Source organism: Rhinolophus sinicus, linkage group LG10 (genome assembly GCF_036562045.2).
Source record: "Rhinolophus sinicus isolate RSC01 linkage group LG10, ASM3656204v1, whole genome shotgun sequence".
NCBI classification, from domain to species: Eukaryota; Metazoa; Chordata; class Mammalia; order Chiroptera; family Rhinolophidae; genus Rhinolophus; species Rhinolophus sinicus.
The window spans coordinates 5,313,283-5,328,629 of NC_133759.1; the positions used below are offsets into that span (position 1 = coordinate 5,313,283).

Consider the following 15,347-nt stretch of genomic DNA (forward strand, 5'->3'; position numbering starts at 1 on the left):
TACTCAGTTTTCCCAATTGTTCCTGATGTGTTTGGTTTCAAATGTTTTTTTTTTGTGTTTTTTTTTTGAACCAGGATCCAGCCAAGATTCACATATTGCATTTGGTTGTTATGTCTCACTAATGTTTTAAAGCCAAGAACCATTTCTGCAGTTTTCATGACACTGACTTTTGAAGAGACCAGGCTAGTTGTCTTGTCCCATGACCTGGATTTGTTTAATTGTTTCCTTGTGGTGTCTCCTTATTTGTTCCTATGTTAAAGGAGGATTTTTAAAAAGATTGGAAATATTACAGCATGTCTGTCAGCCGATGGGAAAGATCTGGTCTCTGCGTGGGATGCACATTGTAGACTTTGGAACTTTTAGTATTGTAGAGCCAGAATATGTACATTGGGAGATTTTAAGGGGAAAAGGATATTTCATTGATATCTTCTTCCAAAAAGTAACCCTTAAGAGTATTCTGTGTGTAATTGTTGTTTAATCCATATGCAGAATGTCTCAGTTTCAGTCTTAGAAACATTTTCTGTGTCTTGAAAGGGGGAAGGGAAGAAGAGGGTTTTCTTATCCCTATTGCAGTCTCACTTCTCATTTTCTTACTTGTGGAGACTTTTCAAACCTTGAATGGGAACCAAAGCACTTAAACTTTGCTTGGATGGGTGCGATCTTCCTACTTTCCTGTTATTTTTTAATATTAGGGCTTTTGTAATTTTGGTGGGTTTTGGAAAGCATGGGAGTGATATTTACACAGCTTCTGTTTGAATTTGTCAATGGATGGATTGGTCTGATTTTTCTCTTCCCACCCCTTCTTCTCTAAAGATTTATGATATTCAGACTGGCAACAAGCTGTTGACTCTGTTTAACCCAGATCTTGCCAACAACTACAAGAGGAACTGTGCCACCTTTAATCCTACAGATGATCTTGTCTTAAATGATGGCGTCCTCTGGGATGTCCGCTCCGCACAGGCCATCCACAAGTTTGACAAGTTCAACATGAATATCAGTGGTGTTTTCCATCCGAATGGGCTGGAGGTCATCATTAATACTGAGATTGTATCCTTTACACCCGCATCTTACTTTCCGTTTATCTCGTTTGTGATGCAGAAATAAGTTATTTTTCGGTTAATACCTGTTTATATCCACACAAGTACCACACCGGTAATAACCTGGTGCCTCTTCTTTGGGATGAAGTGTTAGTGACTCTCCACTGCAGTTGTGTGGATGTTGGTAATTACTGGTGCCTTTACCAGCATGTTTTCTTTGTGTTGGGAAAAGTGACCCTATTCCTGCATTCCACTTCCCCAAGTGCTGAATTGACTTTTATCTATCTTCCGAAGGATTTTACTTTTGCCATATAGATATCGGTTGCTAGACATAAGAGTAAAATAAAGTATTGCTATTAAGAGGAAGGGAAATCATGTAACTTTCATGGATATGAGGATACTGTAGGAGATTTTCAGGAATGTTATTCAGTGACATGCATTCTACATGCCTTTATTTTACCTTCATCTCATTGACTTTTTTTTTTTTTTTTTAAAGATTTTTATTGGGGGAAGGGGAACAGGACTTTATTGGGGAACAGTGTGTACTTCCAGGGCCTTTTCCAAGTCAAGCTGTTCTCTCAATCTTAGTTGTGGAAGGCGCAGCTCAGCTCCAGGTCCAGTTGCCGTTGTTAGTTGCAGGGGGTGCAGCCCACCATCCTGTGTGGGAGTCGAACTGGCAACCTTGTGGTTGAGAGCCCACTGGTCCATGTGGGAATCGAACCGGCAGCCTTCGGCGTTAGGAGCTCGGAGCTCCAACGACCTGAGCCACCGGGCCGGCCCCCTCATTGACTTTTAAAACATTAACACCTAGCAGGAGGAGTAGAATGTAATATTTCAGAATTTCTCCCATGAGGTTATATCAGAAGTTTTGTGTAAAACAGTTTTTCTTGACCACTCCACTCCTAGTGGGACCTTCGCACTTTTCATCTTTTACACACAGTTCCTGCTCTGGATCAGTGTCGTGTGGTGTTCAACCACACGGGGACAGTGATGTATGGAGGTAATAAACTTTTTACTTCCTTATTCTCTTTCTCCCTTCGCTCCCTCCTCACTTAGTTTGACACTTCCTTTTTGGAAAATGCTCTCAAATGTGAATTGGAAAGCATTTGAAAGTTGTAGCATAAAAAATAAAAATGATACACAAATGGTGACAGAAGATGAAAGTAATGTTGATTTAGGGTAAAAGGCCACTGGCTTTGAAAATAACAAGTAAATAAGTCTTGTATAGAAAGAAATTTCATGCAGTAATTTCCCATATGTATCATGAACTTAAAGAGGAAGCTTGTCATTTGTTGTCTTGTGATGTGAGCCTTCCCCTGTAACACTTGCTGGGAGCTAGATGAGAGGTAGAGGACATTGTTTGCCAAATTAGTTGGGATGTGCAGGGAGGACCCTTGTGAATAGGAGTGATTTCTGATTCTAATAGTGTTTCACTCCCCGTCCTCTTTCCCCTTCCCTCCCAACTAGCTATGTTGCAGGCAGATGATGAAGACGACTTAATGGAAGAGAGGATGAAAAGCCCTTTTGGGTCATCCTTCCGCACATTTAATGCAACTGACTACAAACCGATAGGTAAGCGCGAAGGGGCAGGCAGACCTTGATTATTTTGTCATATTTTGGTGTTCCTTATTTAAGATCCTCCATTTTCTGGGAGGACTATAATTTTTCATTGAGAAGCAGAGGAGTTATGGAAATATTTGTGAACAATCACATTGAATTCCTTTAGAGGAAAAGCTGCTGGATATAAGGTCACAGCAATAGTCCAGTCCTGAGTCTTGTCATCTTCTCTTTCCAGCGACCATTGATGTGAAGCGGAACATCTTTGACCTGTGCACAGACACCAAAGACTGCTACCTTGCTGTCATTGAGGTAAAGGGAGCTGGCAGAAGTCCTGCTGCTGTGTTGGGGTGTTTAGGATGACTTTACTACAGACGTTTTGTCTGCTGTGTCATTTAAGGTGATGCTTTCCTCGTAGTAGATTATTGCTAACCGATTCTCCTGATGGGGTGTGGGAGATACACAGTATAAGAGAATAGTAAAGAATGCCAGTAAAAACCAGTGTGGAGGGTCCTGTCTCCTGTTATCCAGGGCTCACACGTCATCCCTTTTTTAGAGGTGTCTGGATCTTTCGCCAGAGCAAGACAGGTTTGTTCCAAGGATGGATCTCTCTTGTGCCTATATCCCTCACCGCCCAAGCCTTCTCATCCTGTTTTCCTTTCCCTCTCTGTGTCCTACGTATACCCTTTTCAGAGTCAGTTCAAGAATTGTGGGCTTTGGAAGCTTTCACAGCTCCAGGGTCAAGGTGCATGGGTGCCGTTTAGAGCTGAGGTTTGGGTGTGGGCCTCCTGAAAACTGACTTCTCCTTGTGGACTGGGTGTTCCGTTGCAGAACCAAAGCAGCATGGATGCTCTAAACATGGACACCGTGTGCCGGCTGTATGAAGTGGGCAGGCAGCGGCTGGCGGAGGATGAGGATGAAGAGGAAGACCAGGTCAGTGGTTCTGAGATTGCTTTCTGCTGAACCATTTTTGTAGAGGCCATGTTCTTCTGCTTTTTGCTGTGTTTTTTTTTTTTAAGATGAGCCGTTGCTCCCTGTTGGCATATTCTGAAGGCCTGTCATGTGCCCTTGATCACTGAAACTCAGAAGAAATTAGATTTTATTACAAAACTTTAACCAGTACCTGATGGTCCCATGAGTTCCACTGTAAATTAATTTGTAGGTTAGCAATCTCCGATTTTGTTTTAGAGATTTCCTTGAGTGCACCCTCGGGACCAATGCCCGCCCTATGTGGCTTCAAGATAAGCAGCTCCCATACTTCCAGTGGCAATCCAAATCAGAAAAGTCACTCTGCTGAGATCATAGAAATGGCTTAACCTTTAAAAACTTCTACTTGGCATTGTCTCAGTTTTATGGCATAGTCTGTTTTCAGAGTAAAGAGTGGAGTTTATAGATACAGAGAAGATTTTGACGCATTTGAGAAATTAAACATTTATAAAATGTGGGTAGATAGTATCATGTCCCATAGAGTCTTTGCTTTTCCTTTTCCTGTGGGTGTTAAATTATGGTCATATTATGTTAGGTGCTTGCCTGTGTGGTGTGTCAGTATCAGTTCTGAAGCATTTCGGCCGACCTTTCCTGTTAACTGGGCTCATAACCACATTCCTTTCCCAAGTGTACACTCTCCAGGCCAAATTATTTCGTCTAATCTGAGAAGTATTTATTGCTGGGTAATACAGTGTTGAAAATGAATGACCAGGATTTTCCTTTCTTGTTGCAGATATTAAAGGAGGTCAAATGTCTGTTTTTCTGGATCTTGGATTCATTTTCTGATTTTTCTTCCTCTGGAGTATTGCTTAGTGTTGGTGCTTTGTCTCCTCTTTAAGACCCAGAGGTGCTCTGGGTGAGGATAGGGATAACCATAACACGAGAAGAAGCACACTTTCCTCTGTTTGCTTTGCCATCTCTCTCTTACCCTCATCCCTCCCCTACTCTTTGGTAAATCACGCGCACTGGTTCGGGCTAATGGAATAGTTTTCTGTTAGCTTCGTTCCCAGACAGCTTATACTTAAGACTTAAAAGAATTTTTAAAAAGCAACACTTTTTGAAAATGGTAATTTTAAAAGTATTTTTTGGATACAAGTCTAATACTATGGGTGAAGAACTCATGTTTTTCTCTGACAGGAATTAGTACTGATAAGCAAGGGTGTTTTGTTAGGTCATTTTGCGATTTACGTGTGTGTACCACAGTTGGGCTTTGCAGGAAATGAACCACTAGTTTGTCCTCCATGTCGAATGGTCGCCTACTCTGTGACTTGCGATCAAAATGCTAAAACGAGAGCCTCACCTACCAGTCCTCTGTGTGCTCCTTGATCTCCACTGGAATGCTCTGACTGGCCAAGCACATATTTTATTAGTGCTCAGAAATGATTCACAATACCCAGAAATGGATTTCTGAGCAGAGTGAGGAAAGGACACTCTTGTATATATTTCGGGTTGGTAGTCACTATGGGATCAGAGCAGAGCCTTCTTCTGGTTTGCTTCTTGACCCCGAGGGTGCCATGCTTTCAGAGCTTCCCTCTGTGGGATGTCCTCTTAGGGACGTACAGTTTCCTAGTTCTGTTTTTCTGTCTCCCCTCACACACAGGTGAGTCCTGCTTCTCTTAAACACAGGTGAGTATAGTTCTCATCCTTGTTGAATACCATGGGAATATTTCGTAAAGCACTTGACTGAAAATGACATCCTCAGTTACAATATCTGTTTTTTCTTGAATAGACTATTTTTTAGAGCAGTTTAAAGTTCACAGCAAAATCAAGCAGAAGTTACAGAGATTTTCCATGTACACCCTGTCCCCACATGCACCACCTCCCCCATCGCCACCATCCCACCAGAGGGCACGTTTGTAGCGGTTGATGAACCTACACTGACTCATCACCCAGAGTCCATAGTTAAAGGACAGCTCACTCTTGGTGGTGGACATTCTGTGGGTTTGGTCATGTGTGTGATGACACGTACCAACCGTTACAGTGTCATACAGAGCAGTTTCACTTCCTAAACATCCTCTGCTCGGCATATTCATCCCTCCTCCTCACCCCTCCCGACAAGCCCTGATCTTCTTACCGTCTCCATAGTTCTGCCTTTTCCCAGTGTCGTCTAGCTGGGCTCCTCCAGTCGCAGCCTCTTCCGGTTGGTTTCTTTCACTTAGCCGAATGCATTGAAGCTGCCTCCCTGTCTCTTCGTGGCTCCATAGCTCAGTTCTTTTTATCACTGAATAACATTTCCTTGTCTGGATGGAGCAGTTTATTGTCCACTCGCCTACTGAAGGACCATCTGGGTTGCAGTTTTGAATAGTTTTGGCAATTATGTGCTGGCATAATTTTAAGAAACATTAATTATAGTTGACACACAATATTATGTTTCAGTTGTACAACATCTGATTCGACATTTATATACCTGACCAGGTGATCACCATAATACGGCTCCTAGTCGTCTGTTACCACACATACTTACTATGGTATTACTGACTGTATTCCCTGTGCTGTACAGTACACCTTGTGACTTCTTTTATACCTGGAAGTTTGTACTTCTTAATCCCCTTTTCTGCCCATCCCCTCACACCCCTCCCCTAGATCTCTGTATCTGTCAGTTTGTTTCTGTTTTTTTTTTTGTTTTTAGATTCCACATATGAGTGAAATGATACAGTATTTGTCTTTCTCTGACTTGTTTCACTTAACATGATACTCTCTAGGGCCATCCTTGTTGTCAGAAATGGTGAGATTGTATTCTTTTTTATGGCTGAGTAATATTTCCATTGTATATATGTACCACCTCTTCTTTATTTATTCATCTGTTGATGGACACTTAGGTTGCTTTCATATCTTAGCTATTATAAATAATGCTGAAATGAACATAGGGGTGCGTATATTTGAATTAAGTGTTTTTGTTTTCCTCAGATAAGTACCCAGAAGTGGTGTTGCTGGGTCACATGGCAGCTCTATTTTTAATTTTTTGCGAAACCTCCACACTGTTTTCCATAGTGGCTGCACCAGTTTACAATCCCACCACCAGTGCATGAGGGTTCCCTTTTCTCCACATCCTCGCCACTTGTTATTTGTTGTCTTTTTCAAAATAGTCATTCTGACTATTATGATTTGAGGTGATATCGCATTGTGGTTTTGATTTGCATTTCCTTGAAGATGACTGATGAGTTCAGTATCTTTTCATGTGTCTGTTGGCCATCTATGTCTTCCTTGGAGAAATACCTATTCAGGTCCTGTGCCTATTTTTTAATTGGATTTTTTTTGATGTTGAGTTGTATGAGTTCTTTGTATTTTGATATTAACCCTTTATCAGATATATCATTTGTAAATATCCTCTCCCATAGGTTGCCTTTTTGGCTTATTGAAGGTTTCCTTTGCTGTGCAAAAGCTTTTTAGTTTGATGTAGTCCCATTTGTTTTTTTATTTTGTTTTTTACTTTTGTTGCCTTTGCTTGAAGAGACACCCCAAAAAATTGCTAAGACTGATGACAGTGTTTACTGCCTATGTTTTCTTTTTAGGAACGTTATGGTTTTAGATCTTGCATTTAAGTCTTTAATCCATTTTGAGTTTATTTTTGTATATGGTGTAAGAAAGTGGTCGTTTCATTCTTTGGCATGTATCTGTCCAGTTTTCCCAGCATCACTTGTGGAAGAGACTGTCTTTTCCTTATTGTATATGTGGTGTGACCAAAACCTGGTGAATGTTTAAATTAAAAAATATTACAGTAAGACACATTGCCGTTAATCCCCCTCAAAATACTCCCCCTCATTTTGAACACACTTATCCCATCATTCTTGCCCTTTTTGAAACAGTTCTGGGAAGTCCTCTTTTGTGAGTGTCTTTAGTTGCACTGCCGTGGCTGCCTCGATGTCCTGAATCGATTCAAAATGTGTACCTTTCATGGTCATTTTGACTTTGGGGAAGAGCCAGAAGTCACACTGTGCCAGATCAGGTGAATAAGGTGGATGAGGACACACTGTAATGTTTTTATTAGACAGAAATTGCCGTACCAGAAGCGATGTGTGACACAGAGCCTTTCCGTTGTGATCACAAAATACGGGGAATGCTGCTGCTGCGTGCCATCCAAGGGAAAGGCAGGGATCTTCAATACGGAAGGCGGCTTGTGAAACCTTAGTAACTGTGTGTGACAAGTTTCAACTTGTTCAGTGCAGTCAGTGGGGTGTGAGCTATGGTTCAGAGAAGGTGTGTTTTAAAGTGTGTCATAATCATCCTCCATCATGACAACACTCCGTGTTTCAAATCGCTTCTGGTACGGCAATTTCTGTCAAATAAAAACATGGTGTGTCCTCATTTAGCTTATTCACTGAATCTGGCACCGTGTAACTTCTGGCTCTTCCCCAAAGTCAAAATGACTCAGGACATCGAGGCAGCCATGACAGCACAACTAAAGACACTCACGAAAGAAGACTTCCAGAACTGCTTCAGAAAGTAGCGAGAATGATGGGGTAAATATATTCGAAGTGAGAGGGAGTATTTTGATGGGGATTAATGACAATGTGTGTTGTACTGTAATAATTTTTTTTATGTAAACTTTCTCTATATTGTTTGATCATACCTCATATTCTACCTCCTTTGTCATAGATTAATTGACCATATAAGCATGGGTATATTTCTTCTGCGTTCTGTATTCTGTTCCTTGATCTCTCTATGTTTTTGTGCCAGTATTGTGCTGTTTTGATTACTGTAGCCTTGCATTATAGTTTCAAATCAGGGAGCATGATACCTCCAATTTTGTTCTTTGTCAAGATTGCTTTAGCTGTTTGGGTATTTTGTGGTTTCAAATAATGTTTAGAATTATTCTGTGAAAAATGCCATTGGTATTTTGATAGGGATTGCATTGACTGTAGATTGCTTTGGGTGTTTTGAACATTTTAGTGATACTAATTCTTCTGATCCATGAACACGTTTATTTGTGTCATTTTTAATTTCTTTCATCAATGTCTTACAGTTTTCAAGAGTACAGTTTTTTTTTTTTTAATCTCTTTGGTTAAATTTATTCCTAGGTATTTAATTCTTTTTAATACAGTTATAAATGGGATTGTTTTCTTAATGTCTCCTTCTGATCACCATTAGTGCATAGAAAGGTAGCAGATTTCTGAATATTAGTTTTGTATCATGCAACTACTGAATTCATTTATTCTCATAGTTTTTTGGTGGGATATTTAGGATTTTCTAAATAGAATATGTCATCTGCAGATAATGACAGTTTTGCTTCTTCCTTTTCAATTTGGATGCCTTTTATTTCTTTTTTTATTTATGTGGCTAAGATTTCCAATTCTGTGTCGAATAAGAGTGGTGAGTGCGGATGTCCTTATCTTGTTCCTGCTCTTAGAGAAAAAGCTTTCAGCTTTTTCACTGTTGAGTATGATGCTCGCTGTGGGTTTGTCATGTATGGCTTTTAGTATGTTGAGGTATGTTTCTTCTATACCCACCCACTTTGTGGAGAGTTTTTTACCATAAATGTTGAATTTTGTCAAATGCTTTTTATGCATCTATTGAGATGATCATATGATTTTTATCTTTCATTTTAAGTGGTGTATCACATTGATTGATTTGGAAATACTGAACCATCCTTACATCCCTGGAATAAATCCTACTTGGTTATGGTATATGATCTTTCTAATGTATTGCTGAATTTGGTTTGGTAGTATTTTATTGAGGATTTTTGCATCTATGTTCATCAGGGATATTGGCCTATAATTTTTTTTTTTTTTGTAGTGTTATTGTCTGGTTTTGGTATTATAGTAATGCTGGCCTCATAGAATGAGTTTGGAAGCTCTTCCTCTTCAATTTTTTGGAATAGTTTGAGAAGGAAAGGTATTAATTTTTTCTGTGAATGTTTTGTAGAATTCAACTTTCAAGCTCTCTGGTTTTTGACTTTTGTTTGCTGGGAGTTTTTTGATTACTGATTCATTTTGTTTCCAGTAATCAGTCTGTTCATATTTTCTGTTTGTTTCTTAGTCAAGGAAGCTTATATGTTTCTAGGAATTTATTCATTTCATCTGGGTTGTTCAATTGTTGGTGTATAATTGTTCATAGTATTCTCTTATAATCTTTCATATTTCTGTGCTGTCAATTGTCACTTCTCTTTCATTTCTGCTTTTATTTATTTGGGCTCTCTTTTTTTTTTTCAATTGAGGAAGGGAAACAGGACTTTATTGGGGAACAGTGTGTATACTTCCGGGACTTTTCCAAGTCAAGTTGTTGTCCTTTCAATCTTAGCTGTGGAGGGCGCAGCTCAGCTCCAGGTCCAGTTGCCATTGTTAGTTGCAGGGGGCGCAGCCCACCATCCCTTGCAGGAGTCGAACTGGCAACCTTGTGGTTGAGAGCCCGTGCTCCAACCAATTGAGCCATCTGGCCACCTGGGAGCGGAGTGGCAGCTCATTGACTTCATTCTAGTTGTGGAGGGCACAGCTCTCTGGCACACATGGGAATTGAACCGGCACCCCTGTTGCCCAGAGCTCACGCTCTAACCAACTGAGTCACCCGTCTGCCCCCCTCTTTTCTTTTCTTGATGAGTCTGACTAAAAGTTTATTTTGTGTATCTTTTAAAAAAAAGGGTTTAGTTGTTTTTGTTTTTTTTTTAAGTTTCTATTTCATGTATTTCTGCTTTGATTTTTATTATTTCCTTCCTCTACTCACTTTGGGCTTTGTTCTTTTTCTAGTTCCTTTAGTTGTAAGAGTAGATTGATTTTTTTTCTTGTTTCTTTAGTAAGGCCTATATCGCTATGAATTTCCCTTCTAGAGCTGCTTTTGCTGTGTCCCAAAGACTTTGGATCATTGTGTTTCCATTTTCATTTTGCTCAAGATATTTTTTGTCTTCCTCCTTGATTTCTTCCTTAACCTATCGATTGTTTAGCAGTGTGTTGTTTAGCCTCCATATGTGTTTTTATTTCCAGTTTTATTCTTGTAATTTCTAGTTTCATACTCTTGTGATTGAAGAAGATGTTTGATATGATTTCAGTCTTCTTAAATTTACTGAGACCTCTTTTCAGGCCTAATTTGTGGTGTGTCCTGGAAAATGTTCCATGCACACACTTAAAAAGAGTGTGTATTCTGTTTTGGAGTGGAATGTGTTGCAAAGTCCATCGGATCTAATGTATCATTTAAGGCTACTGTTTTTTGTTGATTTTCTGTCTGGATGATCTATCCACTGATGTCAATGGGGTGTTAAAGTCTCCTCGTACGGTATCTCTGTCAGTCTCTTCCTTCATGTCTCTTAATGTTTGCTTTATGTATTTAAGTGTTTCTATTTTTGGTGTGTAGATGTTTACAAGTGTTATATCCTCTTGTTGGATTGATCCTGTTGTCATTATGTAATGCCCTTCTTTGTCTCTTGTTACAATATTTGTTTTAATGCCAGTTTTGTCTAATGCTACCCCAGCTTTCTTTTCATTACCATTTGCATGAAATATTTTTTTTCACCTCTTCACTTTCTGTCTGTGTGTGTCTTTTGGTGTGAAGTGAGTATCTTGTAGGCAGCATTTGCACGGGTCTTGTTTTTCATCCATTCAGCCACCCTATGTTTTGATTGGAGCATTTAGTCCATTTACATTTAAAGTAATTATGGATAGGTATTACTGCCATTGTTTTGTTTTTTGTTTTTGTAGTTTTTTTCTATTCCTTCTTCTTTTGCTTATTGTATGAGTACATTGATATATATCTTATACATTTATGACTTTTTTAGTGATTTGTTTGGGTTTTTTTTCTTTACTTTTTGTGTATCTACTATAGGTTTTTTTGTTTTGGTTATCATGAGATTCATATGTAACAAACTATGTTTGTAGCAGTCTATTTTAAGTTGATGGTTGCTTAAATTCGAACGCATTCTAAAAGCAGTACATTTTTTATTCACCCTTCCATGTTTATGTTTTTTGACACCATAGTTTACAACTTTGTGTGTGTATTCCTTAATTTATTACTGTAGTTACACATGCTCTTACTATTGTGTTTTAACCTTCATACTAGCTTTATAATTGGTTGATATATTAAATTTACTAAATGTTTGCCTTTATCAGTGAAATTTTTTTTTTAGTTTTGGCTTTTTCTGTATAAGAAGTCCCTTTAACATTTCTTGTAGTGCAGGTTTAGTGTTGATGAACTTCTTTAGCTTTTGTTTGTCTGGGAAACTATTTTTCCTTCAATTCTGAATAACCTTGTTGGGGTTGAGTGTTCTTGATTGTAGCTTTCCTCCCTTTCATCATTTTGAATATATCCTGGCATTCCCTTCTGGCCTGCGAAGTTTCTGCTGAAAAATCAGCTCATCTCTAATGTAGGAGGATCCCTTGTATGTAACTAGCTGCTTTTAAGATTCTCTTTTATCTTTAACTTTTGGCATTTTAATTACGATGTTTCTTGGTGTAGGCTTCTTTGGGTTCATCTAGTTTGGGACTCTCTTTGCTTCCTGTCTGTTTCCTTCAGTAGGTTAGGGGAGTGTTCAGCCATTATTTCTTTAAATAGATATTCTGTTCCTTTCTCCTTCTCTTTCTAGGACCTCTATGATTCATATGTTCGTTCACTTGATGTTTTCCCAGAGGTTGCTTAAAAATTGTCCTCATTTTTTAAATTTCTTTTTTCTTTGCATTGTTCCAATTGGGTGATTTCCACTACCTTGTCTTCCAGCTCACTGACTCGTTCTTCTGCACCATCCATTTTGATGTTGATTCTCTCTAGTGTATTTATTTCATTTCAGTTATTGTAGTCTTCAGTTCTCGTTTTTTTGTTTTGTTTTGTTTTAATTTTCTGTCTCTGTTGAAGCTCTCACTGACATCATCTGTTTTCCCAAGTTTGTTGAGCAAATTTTTAATAACCAATGTTTTGAACTATATCTGGTAGATTGCTTGTCTCCATTTTATTAGTTCTTTTTGAGGGGTTTTGTCCTAGTTTTTCCATTTGGTACATAGTTTTCTATCTCCTCATTTTGACTGTCTCTCCATGTTTGTTTCTGTGAGTTAGGTGAAACAGCAACCTCTCAGTATTAGAAGGAGTGGCCCTGTGTAGGAGTTTTTGTTTTGTAGACCGTGCGTACCAGGGGTCTTTGGCAGGCAAGCTGGAGCTGGAATGGTCCTGGGCTTCAGGAAGATCCACGGGCAAGCTGCATAGAGGCTGCTTTGGCATGCTGGTTGGAGCTGGAGCAAGTGTTGGCTGTACAGATTCTCGGGGGCAAGGTTCCCCAGGACCACTTTGGCAGGCTGGCTGGTGCTGTAGTTGGTGTGGATTTGGACTATGGGGTGTCTAGGGGTCAAGCTGCAGTGCTGGTGTGGGCCTGGGGCACACTGGGATGGCTTTGGCCCGCTGGCTAGAGTGCCTGCATGCTGCTCTTGCCCATGTGATAAAGGTATAGCGGGGAGCGCCACAAATGGTGCTCTCTGGTGCCTCTGACACCAGAGAGAGTTCCTTCCTTTCCCCTCCCATTTGGTAGGTGCTCTCAAGTTAGTACATTTGATTTCCTTCCTGGTACCCTTTTAAACCACTGTGTTTTTGCTGTGCCCCAGGATGGGCAAGTCTGTATGTGGAAACTTCAGTGATCCCTCCCTATTGCAGGTCCTTGCATTGGAAGTGGCGTTCCCACGATACTGTGTCTCTCTTTCCTACCTGTTTGTATGTGGTCTTTCTCATTTGTTGTGCAGAAGCTGTTCAGTCAGCTCTCAGTTCTTCAGGGGAAATTGCTGTCTATTGATGTGGATTCGATGTGTTCGTGGGAGGAGGTGAGTTCAGGGTCTTCCTATGCTGCCGTCTTGGACCAGAAGCTCTTTTGGCATAATTTTGAATAAAGTTTTGGCAATTATGAATAAAGTTCCTATAAACATCCATGTGCAGGGTTTTGTGTGGACATAAGTTTTCAACTCCTTTGAGTAAATATCAAGGAGCACTATTTCTGGATTCTATGCTAAGAGTGTGCTTAGTTTTGGAAGAGACTGCCAAACTGTCTACTAAAGTGGTCGTACCGTGTTTCCCCGAAAGTAAGACCTAGCCGGACCATCAGCTCTAATGGCCTTTTGGAGCAAAAATTAATATAAGACAGTAAAATAATACTGGGTTTTATATTAAGTTTTGCTCCAAAAGATGCTTTAGAGCTGATGGTCCAGCTAGGTCTTATTTTCGGGGAAACACGGTCCCATTGTGCATTCCCACCATCAATGAATGAGAGTTCTGTTTGCTCCACATCCTCACCAGCATTTCATGTTGTCAGTATTTTGGATTTTGACCATTGTGGTAGGTGTATAGTGGTATCTCATTTATTGAATTAAAAAATTAATAGACATTTTTTAGCTGTACCCTCTATACACCATCAAAGTTTAAAATTATTTTTGAGTAGAAAGGAATTTAGGTCTTCAAGTTTTATCAGACTACTACAGATGTTTTCTGAAAATCAATTAACTGAGAGACCCCTCCTGATGGCTGCTACCAGTCTAAAAGGAAGGAGCCTTTCTCTTACAATCCCTTTTGAGTTCCTTCCTCATTTCAGTGAAACTCTCTCATTTTGTTTTAATTTGCATTTCCCTGATGACATACCGAGTGTCTTTTCATATGCTTATTTGCCACCTGTATATCTTCTTTGGTGGAGTGTCTGTTAAAATCTTTTGCTCCTTGTTAAATTGATTTTATTACGTTTGAAGAGTTCTCTGAATATTTTGGCTAACAGTCTTTTATCTGATATATCATTTGCAAATATTTTTCCTAGCCTGTCGCTTGCCTTCTCATTTCTCTTCATAGTGTCTTTCGCAGAGCACAAGATTTTACTTTAATGAAGCCCAACTTATCAATTATTTCTTTCATGGATTGTGCTTTGAGGTTGCATCTAAAAAATTATCACCAAACCCAAGGTCATCTTCTTAGGTTTTCTCCTATGTTATTTTCTAGGAGTTCTATAGTTTTGAAATTTATATTCATGTCTGTGATCCATTTTGAATTAACTTTTGTGAAGGGTGTGAGGTCTGTGTCTAGATTCATTTTTTTACATGTACATGTCCAATTGTTACATCACCATTTGTTGAAAACACTTTTCCATTGTATTGTCTGTACTCCTTTGTCAAAGAGCAATTGATTATATTTATGTGGGTCTTTTCTGGGTTCTCTGTTGTGTTCCATTGATCTACTTGTCTCTTCTTTCTCTAGTACTACACTATCTTGATTACTGTACCTTTATAGTAAATTTTGAAGTTGAGCAGTGTTAGTTCTCCAACTTTTTTCTTCTCCAGTATTGTGTTGGTTATTCTGTGTCAAATGCTTCTCCATATAAACTTTGGAATCAGTTTGTTGATATTCACAAAATAACTTGCTCAGATCTTGAATATGTTTGCATTAATCTATAGATCAAGTTATCAAGATCTGACATCCTGACAGTATTGTCTACTGTCCATGAACATGGACTCTCTCTCCACTTAGTTCTTTGATTTCTTTCATCAAAGTTTTGTAGTTTTCCTCATGTAGATCTTGTACATAATTTTGTTAGATTTATACCCAAATAATTTCATTTTTATGGGTGCTAATGTAAATGATAGTGTGTTTTTAATTTTAGTTTCCACTTGTTCATTGCTGGTATATAGGAAAGACCGTGAATTAACAAAGTTTCCTGCAACTTTGTTATAATCGCTTAATAGTTCTAGGGTTTTTGTTTTTTTTTGTCCTTTTGGATTTTGTACATAGACAATCATGTCATCTTCAAACAAACACAGTTTTATTTCTTCCTTCCCAATTTATTTTAGTTTTTTATAAAAAGAAATATTTCCTTTTTTTGTTTTATTGCAT

The 15,347-nt window shown here is 39.0% G+C and overlaps 1 protein-coding gene across 2 annotated transcripts in view; it reads left to right on the forward strand.

Moving 5' to 3' along the window:
- Positions 1–15,347, forward strand: part of DCAF1 (DDB1 and CUL4 associated factor 1) — a 74,562-nt gene that overhangs the window by 42,639 nt on the left and 16,576 nt on the right. The window contains exons 18-22 of one of the 2 annotated variants that reach the window (XM_074312257.1): positions 814–1,047; positions 1,944–2,037; positions 2,505–2,609; positions 2,833–2,906; positions 3,426–3,527. In XM_074312257.1, the coding sequence (XP_074168358.1) occupies positions 814–1,047; positions 1,944–2,037; positions 2,505–2,609; positions 2,833–2,906; positions 3,426–3,527 (609 nt within the window). Of the gene's footprint in view, positions 1–813; positions 1,048–1,943; positions 2,038–2,504; positions 2,610–2,832; positions 2,907–3,425; positions 3,528–15,347 lie in introns of those variants that run through there. The other variant, XR_012489556.1, reaches the window with a different exon arrangement.